This window comes from Cebus imitator, unplaced genomic scaffold (assembly GCF_001604975.1).
Source record: "Cebus imitator isolate Cc_AM_T3 unplaced genomic scaffold, Cebus_imitator-1.0 Scaffold277, whole genome shotgun sequence".
Classification (NCBI taxonomy): domain Eukaryota; kingdom Metazoa; phylum Chordata; class Mammalia; order Primates; family Cebidae; genus Cebus; species Cebus imitator.
Window position 1 is genome coordinate 3016177 of NW_016107592.1, and position 22405 is coordinate 3038581.

The 22405-nt window shown below is 40.3% G+C and overlaps 1 protein-coding gene across 6 annotated transcripts in view; it reads left to right on the forward strand.

The window, feature by feature from the left end:
• SFPQ (splicing factor proline and glutamine rich) overlaps positions 1-14985 on the forward strand; it is a 16995-nt gene extending 2010 nt beyond the window's left edge. Inside the window, exons 3-13 of one of the 6 annotated variants that reach the window (XM_017501101.2) lie at positions 359-660; positions 738-833; positions 1605-1801; positions 1904-1988; positions 2898-3015; positions 3684-3732; positions 3810-3931; positions 6335-9808; positions 12917-12964; positions 13998-14082; positions 14895-14985. In XM_017501101.2, coding sequence (XP_017356590.1) covers positions 359-660; positions 738-833; positions 1605-1801; positions 1904-1988; positions 2898-3015; positions 3684-3732; positions 3810-3931; positions 6335-6472 — 1107 coding nt within the window. In that variant the 3' untranslated portion in view covers positions 6473-9808; positions 12917-12964; positions 13998-14082; positions 14895-14985. Of the gene's footprint in view, positions 1-358; positions 661-737; positions 834-1604; positions 1802-1903; positions 1989-2897; positions 3016-3683; positions 3733-3809; positions 3932-6334; positions 12965-13997; positions 14083-14894 lie in introns of all 6 variants that reach the window. The other 5 variants (XM_017501102.2, XM_037728712.1, XM_017501103.2 and 2 more) reach the window with 5 other exon arrangements.
• Positions 14986-22405: the final 7420 nt, after the last annotated feature.

Genomic DNA, 22405 nt, shown 5'->3' on the forward strand with positions numbered 1-22405 from the left:
TTTTAAAGACGGGGTTTCACCGTGTTTGTTAGGCTGCTCTTGAACTCCCGACCTCAGGTGATCCGCCCGCCTTGGCCTCCAAAGTGCCGGGATTACAGGCGTGAGCCACCACGCCCGGCCGAATTTTCACTTTTCTTAAAGGAAAAATACGCCTGCGGTATAATGCATAATTGTTGCTAGCTAAGAGAAGGGGTGGAATGGGTAAAGCACTTATCCTAGGTGATGTTAGGGGGCGCTGCCTATAAAGATAATGCTCGAACTGAGTTGGAGGAAGAAGAGTAGGAAGTAGGCTTATGACAGTTTAAGAGTAGACATAACCAATTTAGGTCATTAACACGAGTGTCTCTGTTACTTACAGGAATCCAGAGCTTTGGCTGAAATTGCCAAAGCTGAACTCGATGATACACCCATGAGAGGTAGACAGCTTCGAGTTCGCTTTGCCACACATGCTGCTGCCCTTTCTGTTCGTAATCTTTCACCTTATGTTTCCAATGAACTGTTGGAAGAAGCCTTCAGCCAGTTTGGTCCTATTGAAAGGGCTGTTGTAATAGTGGATGATCGTGGAAGATCTACAGGGAAAGGCATTGTTGAATTTGCTTCTAAACCAGCAGCAAGAAAGGCATTTGAACGATGCAGTGAAGGTGTTTTCTTGCTGACAACGTAAGTTGTATTAACTTAGATGAGATGGTGTCAATAAAACTGCAACAAAGGTAAGATGGAACCATTTTTGTTTTTAGAACTCCTCGTCCAGTCATCGTGGAACCACTTGAACAGCTAGATGATGAAGATGGTCTTCCTGAAAAACTTGCCCAGAAGAATCCAATGTATCAAAAGTAAGATTGATTAAGCTTTTTGGCAGTTCTAAATTTTAAGTGTAAAGGAGAAATTTGTTTATGTAGTTTTCCAATTTTGCTTAAGATACATAACATTATTTGATGTGGATGTAAAAATCTCAGGCTGAGAAAGATTTTTTTTGAAGCTGTTATTCAGATAGCTTTTGTTTCTGAGTTGGATACACTCACATGCAGTCCTGTTTTGTCCCTGCAATAACCGCATGAAGTCTTTTTGGTGAGATTCTTGCCCAGGCTGGAGTGCAGTAGCATGATCTCAGCTCCTTGCAACTCCTGCCTCTTGGGTTCAGGGGGTTCTTGCACCTCAGCCTCTTGGTGTAGCTGGGACTACAGGCGTGACCCACCATGCCTGGCTAATTGTTGTATTTTTAGTAGAGATGGGGTTGCACCATGTTGACGAGATTGGTTTCAAACGCCTGACCTCAATTGATTCTCCCACCTCAGCCTCTCAATGTACTGGGATTACAGGCATAAGGCATCATGCCCGGCCAAAGTACATTTTTGTGGGTGGAAAAAATAAGCCTCGGTGAGGAATTTGGCTGGAGGAAAACAAAATGAATCTCTTAGTGCCTGTATTCTCTTTTATTGAGTATTCTGAATATTTTTGTGGTGAAGATACTTTAGATGAACCAGGATAATTTTTGCCTTTTGTGCTCTTTACAAGTAGTGGATTAGAAGGATCCAATACTAGAGTGAGTATTTTCTGGTGTTCATTCACAAATTGTTTCATGTTTAAATTTTGTGTGTCATTAGGGAGAGAGAAACTCCTCCTCGTTTTGCCCAGCATGGCACATTTGAGTACGAATATTCTCAGCGATGGAAGTCTTTGGATGAAATGGAAAAACAGCAAAGAGAACAAGTTGAAAAAAATATGAAGGATGCAAAAGACAAATTGGAAAGTGAAATGGAAGATGCCTATCATGAACATCAGGCAAATCTTTTGCGCCAAGGTAAAAAGATCTCTGCATGAGCATCACTGCTAAGATCAGTTGTTTTTTTTGAACTTGTTAGAACCTTGTTAATGTGAAACCAAAATATTTTCCAATGTTCAGATCTGATGAGACGACAGGAAGAATTAAGACGCATGGAAGAACTTCATAATCAAGAAATGCAGAAACGTAAAGAAATGCAATTGAGGTAAAGTTGTGTTTAAGCTAACTTCATTTCTGGTTGTTTTTTTTTTTTTTTTTTTTTTAAAGATGTATCACTTGCCCAGGTTGGTGTGCAGTGGTGCTGTCTCAGCTCACCACAACCTCTGCTTCCTGGGTTCAAGCGATTCTTTTGCCTCAGCCTCTCAAGTAGCTGGGATTATAGGCATGCACCACAACACTCAGCTAATTCTTTTTATATTTTTAGTAGATACGAGGTTTTGCCATGTTGGCCAGGCTGGTCTGGAACTTTTGACATTAAGTGATCCACTTGCCTCTGCCTCCCAAAGTGTTGGGATTACAGGCATAAGCTTCCATGCTCCCATCTTTTTTCTTTCATTTTTGAAATGGGCCCAGGCTGAAGTTCAGTGGCATGGTCATAGCTCATTACAGCCTCAAACTGCCGAGCTCAAGTGATGCTCTTGAGTAGCTGGGACTACAGGCACAGGCTACCACACCCAGCTAATTAATTTTTTAATATTTGTGGAGACAGAGTCTTCCTGTATTGCCCAGGCTGGTTTCAGACCCCTGACCTCCTGAAGTAACTGGGATTATGAGCATCAGCTGCCATGCCTGGCTTTAAGCCTTGATTTTTACACTAACATTTATTATATTCTTGACGTTTAGAAAAAGATGTACTTAGTTTTTCAGGTCAGTCAGGCAAAATACAAAGGCTCAATATTAGGTCTGTGTTGGTTTAACACTTAAAATGGAATACAGTCTTAAGATTTCCCTTAATATCTGCATTCTGTGCCAGAATGTCATTAGTACTGTGCCCCTAGACTTACTCTAAGCCTTTGTGGTTTTTTAGCTCTAACCAAGTTCTTAGGCCAATTGCTAGGTTTCTTCACATAAAATATGTAAACACTTCAGTTATATGCCTGATGGGTATTTCTAGGCAAGAGGAGGAACGACGTAGAAGAGAGGAAGAGATGATGATTCGTCAGCGTGAGATGGAAGAACAAATGAGGCGCCAAAGAGAGGAAAGTTATAGCCGAATGGGCTACATGGATCCAGTAAGTCAACTTTTATTGCCTTCTAACTGGAGTTCTCTCTAGAACTTGTAGGAATTTGAAAGAAATATAGGAAATTTTAATATCTCAAATTATAGTTATTTTCTGCCCTTTTTTTTAACGAAGTATATTATGTTTGATTGCCTTGTATGGGTCAGAGGATTTAATTGAATAGGACAGTTTTTTTGAGGTGGAGTTTTGCTCTTGTTGCCCAGGCTCGAGTGTAGTGGCACAATCTTGTCTCACTGCAACCTCTGCCTCCCAGGTTCAAGCAATTCTCCTGCCTCAGCCTCCTGAGTAGCTGGGATTGCAGGATTGTACCACCACACTTGGTTAATGTTTTGTATCTTTAGTAGAGACAGGTTTCACCATGTTGGTCAGTCTGGTCTCAGAACTCCTGACCTCAGGTGATCTGCCTGCCTTCGCCTCCCAAAGTGCTGGGATTACAGGTGTGAGCCACTGCGCCCGACCTTGAATAGAAGTTTTATAGGTCTTTGGATAACTAAGTCTACCTTCGTTTCCAGAATATTTATTTCAAAAGTAATTCAGGTGATGAAAAACTGCTTTTTGAACTTAACCATGTTTTTTGTTTAACTTGAAAATTTCTCACTTCCTAAGAATGCTTGGTGTGGGTGTAGTGCAGGTATATGAAAGGAATTTTTTTCTTGCAGAGAGAAAGAGACATGAGAATGGGTGGCGGAGGAGCAATGAACATGGGAGGTAAGTATGAAATTTAAGTTAACAGAAGTAAAGAGCGGTATTCTGGTGGAGTTGTAACCACTATTTTTGTCTCTTAGATCCCTATGGTTCAGGAGGCCAGAAATTTCCACCTCTAGGTGGTGGTGGTGGCATAGGTTATGAAGCTAATCCTGGAGTTCCACCAGCAACCATGAGTGGTTCCATGATGGGAAGTGACATGGTAATGTATCCTGTGGGACGTAGTACCAAGGAAATTCTCATTTTCACAACCTAGGGTTTTTTTTTTTCTTTTTCTTTTTCTTTTTCTTTTTTTTTTTTTTTTTTTTTTTTTTTAGTAGGTGACTGGACCTCTTTTAGTTTTCCCTACCAATTTCATACATAATTATGTAATATTGAGGAATACTTTGGCAACACAGAAGAACCTGGTGTGTGGTAACCTAAACAGATAATGGTTGCCAACAAGGAATCAATGCTGTTAGTATGGAATTACTTTGGCAATAAGTAGATTTAGGTGCTTTTGAACTCTAGTGCATGGCAAATCAAAATTCTAGATGCTAGATAATGTATCTGATTATTCTGCATCCAAGTGAGTAATCAAATGGCAAACTGTCATTCTTTAAGTTGGTATTTGCCATAAGTAGGAATCAGACTTGTAGCTTGAAGCTTTAGGCATGTTTTAGTGATGTGTAGAACTTTGACCTCTATTTGGTGTGGCTTCTGTCCTATGAAAAGGGAATTGAGTGTTTTGACTCGTCGTTCCCCACCTGTTGGGCCTGTCTGTAGGTATACCTTCTAAAAATCAACTGACATCTCCATTTTGCTACAGAGTAGCAAAAATCAATTTTTAAGCATACTAATGGTGTGCATTCCATCTGAACCTTCTTGATGCTATCATGTTTCAGCTGTAAATATAGCCTGCCAGATGCTTAGAACAATCAGTTGAACTGGTGTGAGTGGCTGCATTAGGGCTTTACAAATCATTAGGACTGAATTTTGGTGGGTTTAGAGAGTGCATTTTTATAGCTGAGTTGAATGTGATAAGCTCACTACAGGCTTTTGGCAAAGGAGGGGAGCTGCAGTGTGTAGCTCATGAGATTGATTTTATACATGGAAACATAAGCATTTAGTATAGGGCCTCACCTGTTTATAATCTTACCTAAGACTTTGGGAATTAGAGTTATAAATGGCTGGTTGGGTAAATGTAGTAATAATATGGGCTTGCTTCAGATTTTTCAGAGTATGTGGGTAACATTTTGGTTTATATGCTTCCAAAAGACAGATTGTTAGATAATCTGTATAATCCAATTTGACCTTAAGTTCTTACAATTAAAAGGTTTGTATTCTAGGTAACAGCTCCTGGGGTCTCAGCTGTTGTAATAAACATAATCATGAAAGCCCCCAATTTTTCTTTTTTTAGCTCTTAGAGGTAGAATATAGAACAATGAGCCCAAAACCCTATAATTTATGATTTTGAAAAATAAAAGATTAAGGTTTAGCCATTTTGAGTAGCTCTATAGTACTTTGTTTTTAAAAAATATTGAAATTATATATAGGAACAATTAAACCCTGATGCCATTTTAGTATTTTATTTGGACTATTCTTAGTAACTGGTCTATTATAAATGAAATAAGAAAAAGTGTAGGCTGTGTTTGCATACCTAAGGGGTCTACTCTTTAGGCATATGTGCTTCCGTTGAAAACTTCTATCTCTGGAAGTACCTAAAACAAGAAGGGAATAATGAAGTCACTCACTGCTTTATTGCAGTTACTTTAGTTTGGTGTTTGGGAAGTATCTAAAACATGGAATCAGAGCAAAGTGTCTGTACTTTTCAAAGACCTAAGGGAAAAGATGGACTGCTATGAAGGCGGGTGGGGTTTGTTCATTCAGTTTGCAACAATATAGAATAGTGCTGAGAACATAATTATCTCTGGTTATATAGTGATGGCTCTGAAGGTGTAGTATGCCTGTGAGAATTTGGTAACAAGTTTTCTGATCAAGTTATTGTGCCGGTTAAGTGACTAAATCTATTAGTCTTACATGCTTTTTCTTTTTGTAGTCTGGTAGCATTTTATTAAAACTTTGAACCTTTTAAGATTTCTGCAACTTAGCAGATGTGTCTTAAGAGCTTGAAAAGCACAAGGTTTCTTAAACAGCACATGCCACTAACTGGTGAGTAGGTCTTTGTCACTTCATTGAGTGAATTGAATCTCTCTGGTTGGGCTTGTTAGGCTTACTTGGAAATTAAATTTCCTGTTCAGACCTTGAAAGTGAGAGTTTGCAAGCTTTTTCAGTGGGTTAATCTGATGTGAAATTTCTTAGAACTCCTTTTGGAATCGATTTTCACATCTGCACTAATTTCTTAAATTTTTTAGCACTACAGGGAAGATCTGTTCTTTGAAACAGGTGTATGAGAATGGCTCAAGTGGGAACATACCACAAGGCATGTATTATCGTAAACTAATTTTCAAATTACCCTTTTTTCCTTTCTATGTTCCCGGTACCTGTGGATCGACTCATTGGTGATTGTATCGACGAACGTTGACTACGGAACCTTCTAAAATATTTACTTAACACACATGGACATCAACTACATATAATGAACTGTTAATTACTGTTCCAATAGCGTACTGAGCGCTTTGGGCAGGGAGGTGCGGGGCCTGTGGGTGGACAGGGTCCTAGAGGAATGGGGCCTGGAACTCCAGCAGGATATGGTAGAGGGAGAGAAGAGTACGAAGGCCCAAACAAAAAACCCCGATTTTAGATGTGATATCTAGGCTTTCATTCCAGTTTGTTTTTGTCTTTTGTTTAGATACCAATCTTTTAAATTCTTGCATTTTAGTGAGAAAGCTACCTTTTTATGGATGTTAGTAGTTTATTGACCTAATATTTGTAAATGGTCTGTTTGGGCAGGTAAAATTATGTAATGCAGTTGTTTGAAACAGGAGAATTTTTTTTCCTTATTTCCTTATTTTTTCTTTTTTTTTTACTGTATAATGTCCCTCAAGTTACGGCAGTGTACCTTGTGCCACTGAATTTCCAAAGTGTACCAATTTTTTTTTTTTTTTTTACTGTGCTTCAAATAAATAGAAAAATAGTTATAATATTGATCTTCAACTTTGCCATTCATGCTTCTATGCACATTAGGCTAGGTATTCTACATTGAAAGCATGCAAGTGTCTAGGCCTTTGAATGGCATATGCCATTTCTGGGAAATGTATCTGGAGGCTGAGTATTGCTTTCTACAGATAACTGCCCCCTTTGTTTTAAAAAGAAAAATGCATACTGAAGTAGTTTCATGATTTGTTTGGCATTATATAGGAAGCACACTGGTGCTAAGTATTTTTTAAATGGTTATGTAAGCAAAGCTGAACTGTAAATCTTAATTCAGGAATATGTATTAAGATTGTGGAATGGGTGTAAGACAATTGGTAGGGGGTGAAAGTGGGTTTGATTTAAATTGATCTTTTATGGCCCTATGATCCATCCTTTACTTGGAAGCTTTTGAAAAGTGGAAAGATCATTTTGTTGCATTTCCCCATTTCTTGTTTTTAAAAGACCAACAAATCTCAAGCCCTATAAATGGCTTGTATTGAACTTTTACATTTGAATTAAAGATTGTTAAACATGAAGCCTTTTCATGTATTCAAGTGATTTGTAAAGATGGGGTGTAGTCTAAAAAATTAAACTTGAAGGTAAGAAGGCCTAGTAACTGGACTGGGCATAGTGGCTCACGCCTGTAATCCCAGCACTTTTGGGAGGCTGAGGCGGGTGGATCACAAGGTTAGGAGCTCAAGACCAGCCTGGCCAACATGGTGAAACCCCGTCTCTACTAAACATACAAAAAAGCTGGGCGCGGTAGTGCGCGCCTATAATCCCAGCTACTCAGGAGGCTGAGGCGGGAGAAACGCTTGAACCCGGGAGGTGGAGGTTCCAGTGAGCCGAGACTGCCACTGCACCCCAGCCTGGGCAACAGAGCAAGACTTTGTCTCCAAAAAAAAAAGGTTTAGTAACTGAAGTAGGTTTAGTTATGTATACATTTGTATTCTGTAACTTCTTGTGCTACTTCTGTTGGGCAAAATCTACAGGACTATAAAAATCTGTTGGTTTTCATCTAGGAGCTAGTGGTGACTGTTAATGACAAATAGGGTTGCAGATAATCATTCTTAAATTTGTTAACTTGTTTTTACATAGTTTCCTTTTGATGTAGCACTAAACCTGGGGAGAGCTGTTGATGCTACACAGTATAAATATCCCTTCCTCCCACCATAAAGGCTTGGAATGTTTCCATGGTGTTGTCAGTTAATTGTCAACTTCATCAAATCCCCCCTTCCATTAGAACAAGAGATTTTGACTATTAAAGTAGATGGTTTATATTGTTGCCTGTTAGTATAATGGGAGCCTGATTTCCCAGTGTAAATGTTAGAGGAACAACTTCCTAACAGTAGGTAAGGTAACTGAATGGTTTGGCTTTGTTCTTAGTTATGTTCCATTCAAATCTGTACATTATAGAACTCTTACTATGGAATGTGTCTTCCTCCTTTCCACCTCTGTTCTTGGTGATAATTGGCAAAAGAAAAATTCTAAGTCAAACCTTTGATAACATGCTGAAGTTTAGTATTGTGCCTGTGTACAAAAAGGAGACCTATTGTTGGAACAATCAGAGCATTTTTTGCATAGGAGACAGGATAATGAAAGTCAAACACTAGTGTATAAAAGCATCTCACTAAATTCTGGTTGTATGACTGACAGGTACGTGGTGTGCTAATAAGGGAGACAATCTCATTAGAAAATAATGCTCATTATTTGTGTTCACCAGCACACTCGGGAATAAGAGTAGTTTTACCATGATTATATTTATGAGGAAGTTTTGTCCCAAAACAGGTTAATTGGTGATACATACGAGATTTTCTGTATGGAAACAAGGGTCTTGATTTGAAAGGAGTCCGTTACAGTTTGGTTGAATTACACAATAGGGACTCTACTAAAGAAAATAAGACAAGAAAATAAGGGGTGTTCATGGGACACCCGTAGAGGGTGAACTTTGAATGTGTGTGGGTGGGGGCTGGTGGGGAAATGGGAAAATCTGCCTATAAAATTAATGTTTCAGTTTATTTTTCAGATTACATGCCTTTCTTTATAAGGGATGCTGGCACAGACCCCTAAAATAAGCTTTTGGTAGTACTGTACCTTTGAAGGAAGAGTGGTGAAGGATGCTAATGGATAATCTCCAGAAAGTTGTGGCTTTTGATACCCTTACTGTGGACTGTAGAATTGCTAAACGTTGTTTAGCAAATAATGTTGCTTAGTTTCAAATGACATTTGACTTTCATCACTGAAACAGCAATGTACCCAGGGTTGTAAGCTTACTCAAATAGACTTTCAATAAGTCTTCAATGTATTTGATAGTTTTTTAGCTTAATGTGAATTTAAATCATCTTAAGTAGTTTCCTAAAAGTCGATCTGAAACTTGGGGTGGGGAAGGGGAGGTAGTAATTTTGAAGTACTAGCCATTTTTCTCATTTAAAGAAACCGCTTGTCCCCATTTCCTCTTCTCCACTTTCTCATATTTTTGTTTTAAGAGGAACACTGGTTGTTTTTTATACTTTCTCCTAGTCTTTAAAAACTGCGTACTCTTAAGAGCCCAGTGTATTTAATAGGTGTTTTGTAAGCATAGCCCATTGGCTCATGTTACTTGGTGAAATCATAATCCTCTTTGCTTAGAACATTAAACTCCTAAGAAACTCTTACTACAAACCCCACCACTCTATAGATGTATTATTCCACTAATGTAAACAGCTAAAAAATTGGGAAATTGTAATGTTACGCCTGTGCAATTTTTAAGTGGCATATTATGGCAGATTAAAATTTAGTTACTTGGCTTTTCTTGGGCAAGCCACTTTGTGGCGGAATGTTTTCTGGTGTTCTTGGACTGCAATTATGCACTATTAAAGTAGTGGCCTGCTACATAACTGCATTTAGCCAGCATTTCTGCAGTGCGTAACTGTGAGGAACGTAGTACCGCAAATGGCAATGGACATTAGGACCCGGATGTAGTATTCCTGCTTGCTCCAAGATTCTCATTGCCGACTGCATACAGGTAGGTAACAAGCAATATAATCTAACTTGGTGACTTGCTATGTACTTTTATTCCGTGGGCATTCTGGCATCACACTTCTGACAATGAAATTACAGTGCAGCACCTAACACTTGTATGGTAAAGCTAGCTTACATCAGAACTGTGTGGGTGTGGGGTTAGAGCTGTAATTTGTCAGGCAGAATTCAGTGCTGTTGCAGTTCTCAGATAAAAAGTGCAAACTTGATTCTTTGGTATACTGATTCAGTTGTGTGGCTTCCTTTAGTTGCATTGTAACTCAAGATAATATGGAACAAACACATCAGTGGTGTGGGGGAGAGGGAAACAAACTATACTTGGGAATTAAGGTGCTTTTAGCACCTTGACCATGGACTGCATAGCATGTGATAATTAGTCTATTGTAGCAAACTGACCTGTCCATAGGTTGGCAATATCAGTAATTTCAGTATGCAATCTTGGTAATTCTGCAAGTTCAGTTGAACTAAAAGTACAGGTTTTTTTGTAATGTGATTTAAAATTTTTTAAAACATGGGCTTCATGAAAACACCTTTGTTACTAACTTGGGCTTAGCTGGGAATCTAACGTGAATAGTTCAAGTTACAGGACTTGTCTAAATATGTCTATACTCTAAACCTGGGGGAAGGTGGTATGGAACATTGACTTTACTACAGTTGAATACATGTTGGGAGTCATTCCCAATCATAAGACATCGTCGTTTCTGTAGGATGACTGCATATGTTCAGAGTAGCTTTTTTGAATTTGGTTTCCTTAGCTTTAGGGATGTGATGTTACAGTCCAAAATAAAGAAAACCTAAGTCTTCAAAAGCACTTCTTCTATTGCTTAGGACTTTGCATCAACTGTTGTTCCAGACCTCAATTCAACTTTTTGGTCTCTGAACTGGTTTTTAGCTAGCATGAATGAGAAACAGCTTTCATGTATAATGTTTCTGCTCTGTAACTGGAAAGTGGTTTGCTTTGCATAAATGCTGATGAAAACTTCGTGACTGAGAATTTTCTGTGTATCAAGAAAAAGAGCTTGCTCGTTGGCAAGCAATTCACAAGGTGGGGACAGACTTGTATTTTAACATGTAGTCCATTCAAGCAAACAACTTTGGACTCTTCTGATAGATGAAAGAACAAATGATGACTAGTAACTCTGCATATCCATAATACAATGCAGATCAAGTATAATGCTCAGTATTAGTGACATGAGTATCACTAAATTACATAGAAACCTGATGGGCTGTCCTGTGTCGTAATCCATTAAATCGGTGGCCAGTGCTTGCTGCCGTGGTTTAGTGATTGGGTGTTAGAAATAAAACCTCAGGTCTGTTTCTTACCAGTTAGTAACAATTTTTAGAGAATGTACTTGGCATAATATATGGACTTCAGGAACTTCATTGGGGTGGGGGGTTAATTTTGCTTTATCCTGTTCACTTTAAGATTCTTAGGCTTTTGCACTTCAGAATGAGAAACTTGTGATGTTAGTCTGTTCTTAATAGCTTTAATTTGTGTGTAGCTATGAATTGTGAATCTCAGTGCAGTGGATTTAAAAAAAAAAAAAAAAAAAACTCAAAAAGCTGGGAATTAAGTGGGTTTCAGTAATAATGCTATACCGAGGTGCTTGCATTGTATTTCATAATCTTGGTACAAACCAAAATTCGTTTTAATGAGAGCAGTCTTGGGTTCAGAGGTGTGATGCCAGAATGTATTTTCGTACTGTTAGGCCCTTGGAACAGATACCGGTGCTTTCTGAAAGATGAAAGAAACGCAGTGGGTGCTCTTCATGCAAGGTTGCAAACCTACCAAGAATGCATAATAGTCTCACTTTTCCCCAGTAAAGAGATGTGTGTGACTAGTTTTGGACTTTTAACTTTAATGGGGGTTGCATGTCTCCTATTGTTAATCATTGTCAGCTGCAGTGACATGATCCACAGTCCTGCATTTACTGTCTTTCCCTTAATGATATTGGACAGGTTTTAGAGAGCCAGGATGTTGGTCTGGGCCTTTATTTGGTTTTGGGTTTAGCTGATAATGTTTCAGTGTTGTCAGCTAGTGCAGTTCTCAAATGGCTGCCTATTAGGGAAAGAATTCAGAGGATTTGACTGCTCCTAATCATCTGTCATTGCTGCTAGATAATGATTGGCAATTTTTAAGACTCAACTGGAAATCTCAACAGTTGCTGGTAAACCATTAACCATAAAAATGTTGCTTTTGAACACCAGTGCTGAAAAAAAGATTTACTTTTTTATTTTTTGAGAGTAAAAAAGGGGCTGGATGTAGAATAGGATAATCTGGAGAATGGGGGGGAAGAATGCAAAACGATATAGTATCCCTTATGGATGGTACATGTGCAACAGGGAACTCTTATTTCATATGCCCTTTTCAGTAATCATACAGGGAGGAAGAAAAACCTGGAACTTGAATGAAGGCTGATCTTTTGTTTTGTGCACTGTGGCCCTGCCAGGCATATAGTGAAGGTGAATGTCTTCTCCCTCAAAAAAACTTGGTTCCTTGCTGTCCCAGTAAGGCATAGCTTTCCTGCCCTAACTTTAAAACTCAGTGAGGACTTAGATGGGAAAGAATGAGGTAAATACAAAGGATTGCAGGATGACAACTGCAGCATTGTGTACTGTGGGAAGGGGGATTGGACACTCTTGTAGGACTCCTGCTGAAGGTGGTCAGCCCGCCTAACAGTGGAAGACATACTTGAATGGGGAGCAGCAGGGTATGTGCTTTCATGTGAAAAAGCTGATGTTAAAACTCATTTGGCAAGGTCAACGTTGTCACATACCTTCACATAAGGGATAGTATATTTTGGGTTGCAGTCAAACTTCATTGTGCTCAGACTGGTGAAAATAAGAGTTAGGCTTTTACATTTTAAAGACAATACAGTTTTCATTCTAATTCAGTTGTCTACTTATTTTATGTAAGAATTAATTTTAGATTCCCCCTATCCCATGAAGTTTCTTTCTATTTTTTTGTGCTGTAACTTACCCCCAATCTTTATCTCTGGAATTTTACTCTTTAAATTTTGAAGTTGACTAGCATTTTCAAACCTTTATTTTATACCCTTGTCTTTCATACTAACTTTTTCTTATTATTCTTTAGGTAAGAATAATTGATGTTGGCTGATACTGGAGTGCTCATTCACATGAAGTAAGTTTCCTTAGAAATCTTAACCCCTAGAGGCATTTTAAAAGAAATATAAATAATTTTTTTAGGTATTTGTGTTGAAACTTTATTATTTATTTGAGGTGTTTGACTTTTCTAAGATAATATCCCTGTATTTTTGTTTGAAAATAGGGCTGTATGGCCGGGCGCGGTGGCTCAAGCCTGTAATCCCAGCACTTTGGGAGGCCGAGGCGGGTGGATCACGAGGTCAAGAGATCGAGACCATCCTGGTCAACATGGTGAAACCCCGTCTCTACTAAAAATACAAAAAATTAGCTGGGCATGGTGGCACGTGCCTGTAGTCCCAGCTGCTTGGGAGGCTGAGGCAGGAGAATTGCCTGAACCCGGGAGGCGGAGGTTGCGGTGAGCCGAGATCGCGCCATTGCACTCCAGCCTGGGTAACGAGTGAAAACTCTGTCTCCAAAAAAAAAAAAAAAAAAGAAAATAGGGCTGTATGTGAGAAAGCAGGTGAGAGGCATTATTATAAAAATGTCAAACAATAGAATTCAGAAAAGGTGGATAGTTATATAACAGTCATAAGAAAGCTTGACTTAAGGGGAAAGGCCGTATTTTCAGTACTCTAAATTCAATTTTAGACCCCATCCAAAATCCCTATGATTTTTTTTTTTTTTTCTTCCACTTACACTCTAAAGATGTAAAGAAAATGTAGAAGGCTGGGCGTGGTGGCTTTATACCTATATTCCTAGCACTTTGGTAGGGAGAGATGGGAGGATTGTTTGAGCCCAGGAGTTTTGAGACCAGCCTGGGCAAAATAATGAGATCATGTCTCTACAGAAAGAAAAAATAGCCAGATGTGGTGTGTGCCTGTGGTCCCAGTTCCCTTGGAGGCTGATCCTATCTAAAGAAAAAAATTCATAGAATAGAATCTTAGGGTGGGCCATGACTTAACAGTAGATCACTGATTGGAACAACCCATGCCCAAAAAGTTCATACTGTTTAAAAAGTAAATGTAATAGCTGAACTTGTTATTTTAAATAAAATTTTTTTTTCATTATAGGTGGATAGATACTTCTGAAGATAACACGCAGCGTGAGCCAACCAAGGAGGGAAGCCACAAGTTGTTAGACTGACAGCGTGTCTAGGTAAGTTGAAAGATTCTTAGTCTGTTACACTGTCCTCAGAAAAGCTCTTAGTGGTACAAAATGACAATACTAGTGTGGGAACCATTAATTACTTTTTTTTTGGAGAGGTTGAGACGGAGTTTCGCTCTTTTTTTTGTGGGGGGGGGGGACGGAGTTTCGCTGTTATTACCCAGGCTGGAGTGCAATGGTGCGATCTCGGCTCACCGCAACCTCCACCTCCTTGGTTCAGGCAATTCTCCTGCCTCAGCCTCCTGAGTAGCTGGGATTACAGGCACACGCCACCATGCCCGGCTAATTTTTTATATTTTTAGTAGAGACGGGGTTTCACCGTGTTGACCAGGATGGTCTCGGTCTCTTGACCTCGGCCTCCAAAGTGCTGGGATTATAGGCTTGAGCCACCGTTCCCGGCTGGAGTTTCGCTCTTGTTGCCCAGATTGGAGTGTAATGGTGTGATCTCAGCTCACTGCAACCTCTGCCTCCTGGGTTCAAGCTATTCTTCCTCAGCCTTCTCAGCTGGGATTACAGGCATGCGCCACCATGCCTGGCTAATTTTGTATTTTTAGTTTCGCCACGTTGGCCAGGCTGGTCTCAAACTCCTGACCTGAGGTGATCGGCCCACGGTGATCTGCCCACCTCAAGTCTCCCAAAGTGCTGGGATTACAGGCTTGAGCCACCCCGCCAGGCCCATTAATTACAATTAATGCCATATTTTTTGATAAGATTTCTTTGGTATTAGGGAGCTCACTTGACTGTTTGAGAATTTGGTAGCTTTGATTCTTGTATCCTTTGGAGTAATCATACCCTTTAATTAGCAGGATCAGGTGAGCTGTGTCCAGAAAACTAACGAGGAGTGCAAGGAGGAATGAACAATGTATTTCTCTCTAATAAAGACATTATCTTAATTATCCTTTGTTTTTGTTTTTTTAGCACTTATTTTCTAGAATTTTCCTGACCTGTTTGAGTGACATTTAATTAAAAAGGTCTGCATTACAGACAGAACCAGATTATAATACAGGATCCTATTGTGACTGTTTTGGCAGTGTTACTTTCAATCTCAATTACTGATCAGTTTTTATGGCTCTTTTGGATACTTGCCTTCGCTCTGTAATCTTTTTTTTTTTTTTTTGAAGTGGGTGGTCTTCCTCTGTTGCCAGGCTGGAGTACAGTGGTGCTATCTAGGCTCACTGCAACCTCTGTCTCCCAGGTTCAAGCAATTCTGCCTCAGCCTCCTGAGTAGTTGGGACTACAGGCATGTGCCACCACACCCAGCTAATTCATTTGCATCTTTAGTAGAGATGGAGTTTCACCATGTTGGCCAGGATGGTCTCAATCTATTGACCTCATGATCCGCCTGCCTTGGCCTCTGAAGTGCTGGGATTATAGGTGTGAGCCACCATGCCTGGCTATAATTTTTTTCTAAAATTAGCATGTTACTAATAACAGCCGTTACTACCTATATACCTTTCCTTGATTGGATTTCAGACATAATAGCATTTGGTATTTCCAACTTCTGTATGTACAAAATATTATGATTGTTATGGGATAGCTACACATTGCCTCACAAACAAGCCTAGTCAAATAATATAGTAGTATCCTCTTATCTGCAACCATGGTCAACCACAATCTCGGAGTTAATCTTTAAGTTTTAAATTATGGGCAGTTCTGAGAGGCATCCTGTCTTTCCCACCTTAGATGGGATATGGGTGGGAAGGTTGGCTACAGCATATCCATGCTGTATATGCTACCTGTCATCCAAAAAAAAATGACCAGGCTAGGCCAGGCTTTGGTACCATTTGTGGTTTTGGGCATCCACTGCGGGGGTCTTGGAATGTGTCTCCTCACAGACAAGGGAGGATTACTGTGTTTTGGTTGCTGTAAGTAGTAATGAAGGGCTATCAATTTCTCAAAGTCAAAATTGGATATGCATTGTGATCTGGGTATTTTTTGAGAATATCTAAATGTAAGGAAAATCTGGAATTGACTATAAAAGCTGCTTAATAAAAATTGTAAGTCAAATGATCTGTCCCCTTCACTCTTGGAGCCCTTGTACTAAAACTTGCTCAGCTGTTTGTCTGACACCAATATTTTTTTTTTTTTTTTTTTGAATACTGAAATAATCACAAAGGAAGAGTTAAGGTACATCATCTGCTCATCCCATGAAATTTGTTTTGAGTGGCTGTGTACAGTTAATCCCAGGAATGAGACCAAGATACGTTCATTGTTTTTCATTCTTTGTTTTTGAGATGGAGTTTAGCTCTTATTGCCCCGGCTGGAGTACAGTGGTGCAATCTGGGCTCAACACAACCTCCACCTCCTGGGTTCATGGAGTTCTGCCTCAGCCTCCTGAGTAGCTGGGGTTACAGGCATTCGCCACCATACCTGGCTAATTTTGTGTTTTTGGTAGAGATGGGGTTTCTCCATGTTGGTCAGGCTGGCCCTGAACTCTTGACCACAAGTGATCCGCCCACCTTTGCCTCCCAAAATGTTGGGATTACAGGCGTGAGCTACACCCCAAATCAAGAGTCTTGTTATTGTCGAGTTATTGTTGCTCAGGTCTGTTAATAGTTTTCCCAACTGTGGCTCTGAAGCCTTGTAGATCTCAAGGCAAAAACAATGTAACTGTATGTTATAGTGGTTAGAGGTATATGAGGTCATACTACCAGAAATAATACATTATTTCTGCAGTTTGCCTAGCTGCAATATCTGGCAACTTTCTTTAGTTGTTTGCTCATCTGTAAAATAAACACCTTTTTCATAAGGTCATTGAGATAGGAAATGACGCAAGAACATTTAGCAGTGCTAAAGGTACAAAAGCAGCACATGGAATTTTCAAGTCTCTATCAGTGACCAAGGTTCACAGGCAAAAAGGATATTTCCCTTAGTATACCATGTAATTAGAAAAGCCTGATTAACAGCTTTTTGATAGCAAGGCAGAAAATTTAACTTTCATATGTTGGAGTCCATAGGGGACAATCAGTAACAAAGAGCCTGCTCCTGAAAGGAGGAAGGCCATTGATTTGTTGTAAGTTTACTTAACCTCAAATGATAAGAATTAAATACAAGGATTGCTGCCTAGCAGGGTTGTAGATTAGTTGGTATGTTAAGTACTTGAGGCAGTGCTTGACTCAGGTGTTCTAAAATAGTAGTCTTCAAGGGTGGAGAAGCCTAGAACTTAAAACATGGCAAAGTCTACATTTTAACAAAATAATGGACACAAAATATTTTGTGTCTAAAACAGGTTTAGTTGTTAACAGACTTGAAAGAAGCATAAGCACTACTGAAATCATTGAAAGATTTGAGAGGAAAAGAAATTGTGGAAAGAAGACTCATAATTGGGGAAATACTCCATAGTAACATTGTTAACATGGCAATACTTGCCAAACTACAGATTCAACATAATCCTAGCTGATTTCTTGAAATTGATAAACTGATTATGAAATTCACATAGAATTTTAAGAGACCCAGAATAGCCAAAACAACCTTGAAAACAAATCTTGAAGAAAAGAAATCTTGAATTCACACTTTGATTTCGAAACTGCAAAGCAATGGTAGTCAAGGCTGTTGTACCAGTACAAGCGTAGACATAGATTAATATAGAATAGAATTGAAAGTCCAGAAATAAACACTCATGGTCAAACCGATTTTTGACAAGGGTTCCACAATTGTTCTATGGAGAAACAGTTTCAACAAGTGGTTCTGGGAAACTGGGCAGCCACACGCATAAGAATAGACTCCACCTCACACCATATACAAAAATTAAAATGGATCAAAATCCCATATATAAGAATAAAAGCTATAAATACTGCAACTGATAAGGGACTTCTATATAGAACATATAAAGAAAACTTATAATCTCAGCAGAGGCTGAGGCAGGAGGATCGCTTGAGGACAGGAATTCAAGACCATCCTGCATAACATGGCAAGAGCCTGACCACAAAATGCTTCAAAATTAGGTGAGTGTGGTGGCACACGCCTGTAGTCCCAGCTACTCAGGAGGCTGCTGTGGGAGGATCACTTGAGCCCAGAAGGCTAAGGCTGCAGTGAGCTGTGATGGCATCACTGCACTCCAGCCTGGGTGACAAAGCAAGACCCTGTCTCAAAAAACACACACACTTAAAACGTAGGCACTGACGCCTGTAAGTCCCAGCACTTTGAGAGGCCGAGGCAGGCAGATCACTTGAGGCCAGGAGTTCAGGACCAACCTGGCTAACAGTAAAACCCTGACTTAACTAAAAATACAAAAAATTAGCTGGGCGTCGTGCCTGGCACCTGTAATCCCGGCTACTCAGGAGACTGAGGCAGGTAAGCCAGGATTGTGCCACTGCACTCCAACGTGCACAACAACAAGAATCCATTTCATTAAAAAAAGCCACATAGGCAAAGATGATGAATAGATACTTCTCAAGGAAGATTAGCAAGTGGTTAATAAGTACATGAAAAGATATTAGACATTAGTCATTGGGGAATTCTATCAAAACCACTTTACACTCACTAGAAAGGCTAGAATCAAGATCAGCCTTGGTGGCTCATGCTTGTAAACTCAGCACTTTGGGCGGCCGAGGTGGGTGGATCACGAGGTCAGGAGTTGAGACCAGCCTGGCCAATATGGCGAAACACTGTCTCTACTGAAAGTACAAAATTAGGCCTGGTGGCACATGCCTATGATCCCAACTACTTGTTAGGCTGCCGCAGGAGAATCGCTTGAACCTGGAAGGTGGAGTTTGTAGTGAACCCAGTTCGTGCCATTGGGCTCCAACCTGCAGCAAGACCGAAACCACATCTCAAACAAAAAAAAAGTGGAATAAAAAACTCAAAAAACGTTGGCAAGGATATGGAGAGATTGGAACCCTTATACACCACTGGTGGAAATGTAAACTGGTGCAGCCATGCCGGAAAACAGTATTGCACTTGGGCAAATAATGAAACATTGAGTCACCATGTGACCCAGCAATTCCAATGCTCAAGAGAAACAAAAACATATTTGCTCAATAACTTGTATGTGGATATTTATAGCATCATTGATAATAGCCAAAAGGGCCAGGCTTGGTGGCTTACGTCTGTAATCCCAGCACTTTGGGAGGCCAAGGCAGGAGAATGGCTTGAACCCCCCAGAGTTTGGGACTAGCTAGCGTAGGCAGCTTGGTGAAACCCCATCTCTACAAAAAATAAAAAAATTAGCCGAGCATGGTGGCACAGTGCCTGTAGTCCCAGCTACTCAGGAGGCTGAGGTGGGAGGAACACCTGAGCCCAGGAGGTTGAAGCTGGAGTGAGCTGTGATTGTGCCACTGCACTCCAGCCTAGGTGGCAGAGTGAGATCCAGTCTCAATGATAATAGCTAAAAGGTAGAACCAACCCAAATGTCCATCAACTGATGAATGGATAAACAAAATGGAGTATATCCATACGAAAGAATATTATTAATCCATAACAAGGAGTGAAGTACTGATAACATGTCACAACCTGAATAAACCTTGAAAACATGCTAAGTGAAAGAAGCCAGTTACAGAAGATCACATACTGTATTCACTTGAAATGGCCAGAACAGGGAAATTACAGAGACAAAGCAGATGAGTAGAAGTGGCCAAGAGAGTGATGGGAAATAATAGGTGGATCATAGCTGAACAATGCAGGGTTTCTTCTTGAGGTAATGAAAATATTCTAGGTAAGGCACGGTGGCTCACACCTGTAATCCTAGCACTTTGGGAGGCTAAAGCAGTTGGATCACTTGAGGTCAGGAGTTGAAGATCAGCCTGGCCAACATGGTGAAACCCTATCTCTACTAAAAATAGAAAAATTAGGCTTGATGGTACATGCCTGTAATCCCAGCTACTTGGAGGTTCAAGCACTAGAATCACTTGAACCCAGTAGGTCAAGTTTTCAGTAAGCTAAGACTGTGCCACTATACTCCAGCCTGGGCAACAGAGTGAGACTCCATTTCAAAAAAAAAAAATATATATATATTATAAAACTGAGTGGTGATGGATGCAGATATCTGTGAATACACTGAAAACCATTACACTGTATAAATGGGTGAATGAACTGTTAGATGTGTGAATTATATATATATATATACACACACACACACATTTTTTTTTATTTTTTATTTTTTGAGACAGAGTTTCACTCTTGTTGCCAGGCTAGAGTGCAATGACACGATCTCGGCTCACTGCAACCCCTGCCTCCAGGGTTCAAGTAATTCTCCTGCCTCAGCCTCCCAAGTAGCTGGGATTACAGGCATGTGCCACCATGCCCGGCTAATTTTGTCTTTTTAGTAGAGATGGGGTTTCTCCATGTTGGTCAGGTTGGTCTTGAACTCCTGACCGCAGGTGATCCACCTGCCTCAGCCTCCCAAAGTGCTGGGATTATAGGCATGAGCCACTGTGCCCAGCGTGAATTATATTTAAAACTTTATTGAAAAAGGCTTCAGGAGTGGTGTAAGAAGAGGCCTTGGCCGGGCATGGTGGCTCATGCCTGTAATCCCATCGCTTTGAGAGGCCCAGGTGGGCAGATCACCTGAGGGCAGGAGTTTAAGACCGGCCTGGCCAACATGGTGAAACTCCAGCTCTACTAAAAATACAAAACAATTAGCTGGGCATGGTGGTGGTGGCACACACCTATAATTGCAGCTACTGGCAAGGCTGAGGCAGGAGAATCGTTTGAATCTGGGAGGTAGAGGTTGCAGTGAGCCAAGATCACATCACTGCACTCCAGCCTGGGCGAGAGAGTGAGACTCCATCTCAAAAAAAAAAAAAAAAAAAAAAAAAAGAGGTCTTGTAGGCACAGGTGAGATCATAAAAGCCCTTGCAGGCCATACTAAGGACTTTGGACTTTATTTGAAGAGCAATGGGAATTCTTGAACAAGAGGCATTGAGAGTATCTGGATTATTAAAATCACTTCCTCACTGGTTTTACCCCCTGCTCCACTGTGGTCTGTTTCTTAGCACTACCTCTAGTTCAGGTATCTATTGCTTCCTGACACACTACCCCTCAACTCAGTGGCTTTAAGACAACAACTCATTACGGTTTTGAGGGTTGGCTGGGCTCAGCCAGGCAGCTCCAGGTCAGAGGGACACCAGGGCTGAAGTCTTCTGAAGGTTGTTGGTGTCCAAGTCCAAGATGGCTAGTTTTCTCGCATGTCTGACAAGTCTGCTGTGATGGTTGGAACACTTACATTCTTTCTCTTTCCTCAAAATGATTAGATGTGTCTCAATTCCTAAAGGAAAAGGGACTGGTGATTGTTTTTGAGGACAGTGAGGAAGGGGGCTTTTGTACAGGATTCTACCCTGAGGCTGTGGTATGGAGAGGGAGAAGACACCTGAATGACCGACTCTGTGGTAGTGATCACAATGGATTGGAAATCTGACCTGCGTCAAGAGAAAAGGGCAATAAGGGAGGCCAGTCTGAGGATAGGGCTTTGAACTGAGCAGTAAAAAACATTTGTATGATGACTTCTCCCTTGGCAACACCTAAAGAAGAATTCTTGCATCTGAGAATTTATTAATATTTTATCTTATGTCTTAGGCATACTCTCCATTTTCCTATTGGTTTGGAACCAGGAATTTCTTTTCATCAATTTTTTTTTTTTTTTTTTTTGAGAGGGAATCTTGCTCTGTCACCCAGGCAGTAGTGCAATGGCCCGATCTCGGCTCACCACAGCTTCTGCCTCCTGGTTTCAAGTGATTCTCCTGCCTCAGCCTCCTGAGTAGCTGGGATTACAGGCATGCACCACAACACCTGGCTAATTTTTATATTTTTAGTAGAGAAGGGGTTTCACCATGTTGGCAAGGCTGGTCTCGAACTCCTGACCTCATGATCCGTTTGCCTTGGCCAAAGTGCTGGAATTACAGGTGTGAGCCACCACACCCAGCCCTGTTTTCATCAAATATTAAAATAAAAACCTTTGGCTGGTGAATTTAACAAAATGGTGGTAGTACCACAAGGACTTCTGGAAAAACTAAAGATCTTGATGATATAGACCCGGTTTATTTAGTTTTCTTATTTTCTGTTTCAAACTTTTTGAGACTGGGGTCTTTCTTGCCCAGGCTACAGTACAGTGGCACGATCACAGCTGACTACAGTCTTGACTTCCCTGGCTCAAGCGATCTTCCTGCCTCAGTCCATTAAGTAGCTGGAACCACAGACATGCCCCACCAAGCCTGGCTCATTTTTTTATTTTGTAGAGACAGGGTCTCACTATGCTGTCAAGGCTGATCTCCAAATTAACATATGCATCACTTCACATACTTATCATTGATCTGTGGTGAGAACAATGAACACCCATTCTCTTAGTGATTTGCAAGTGTGCAATACATTGTTATCAACT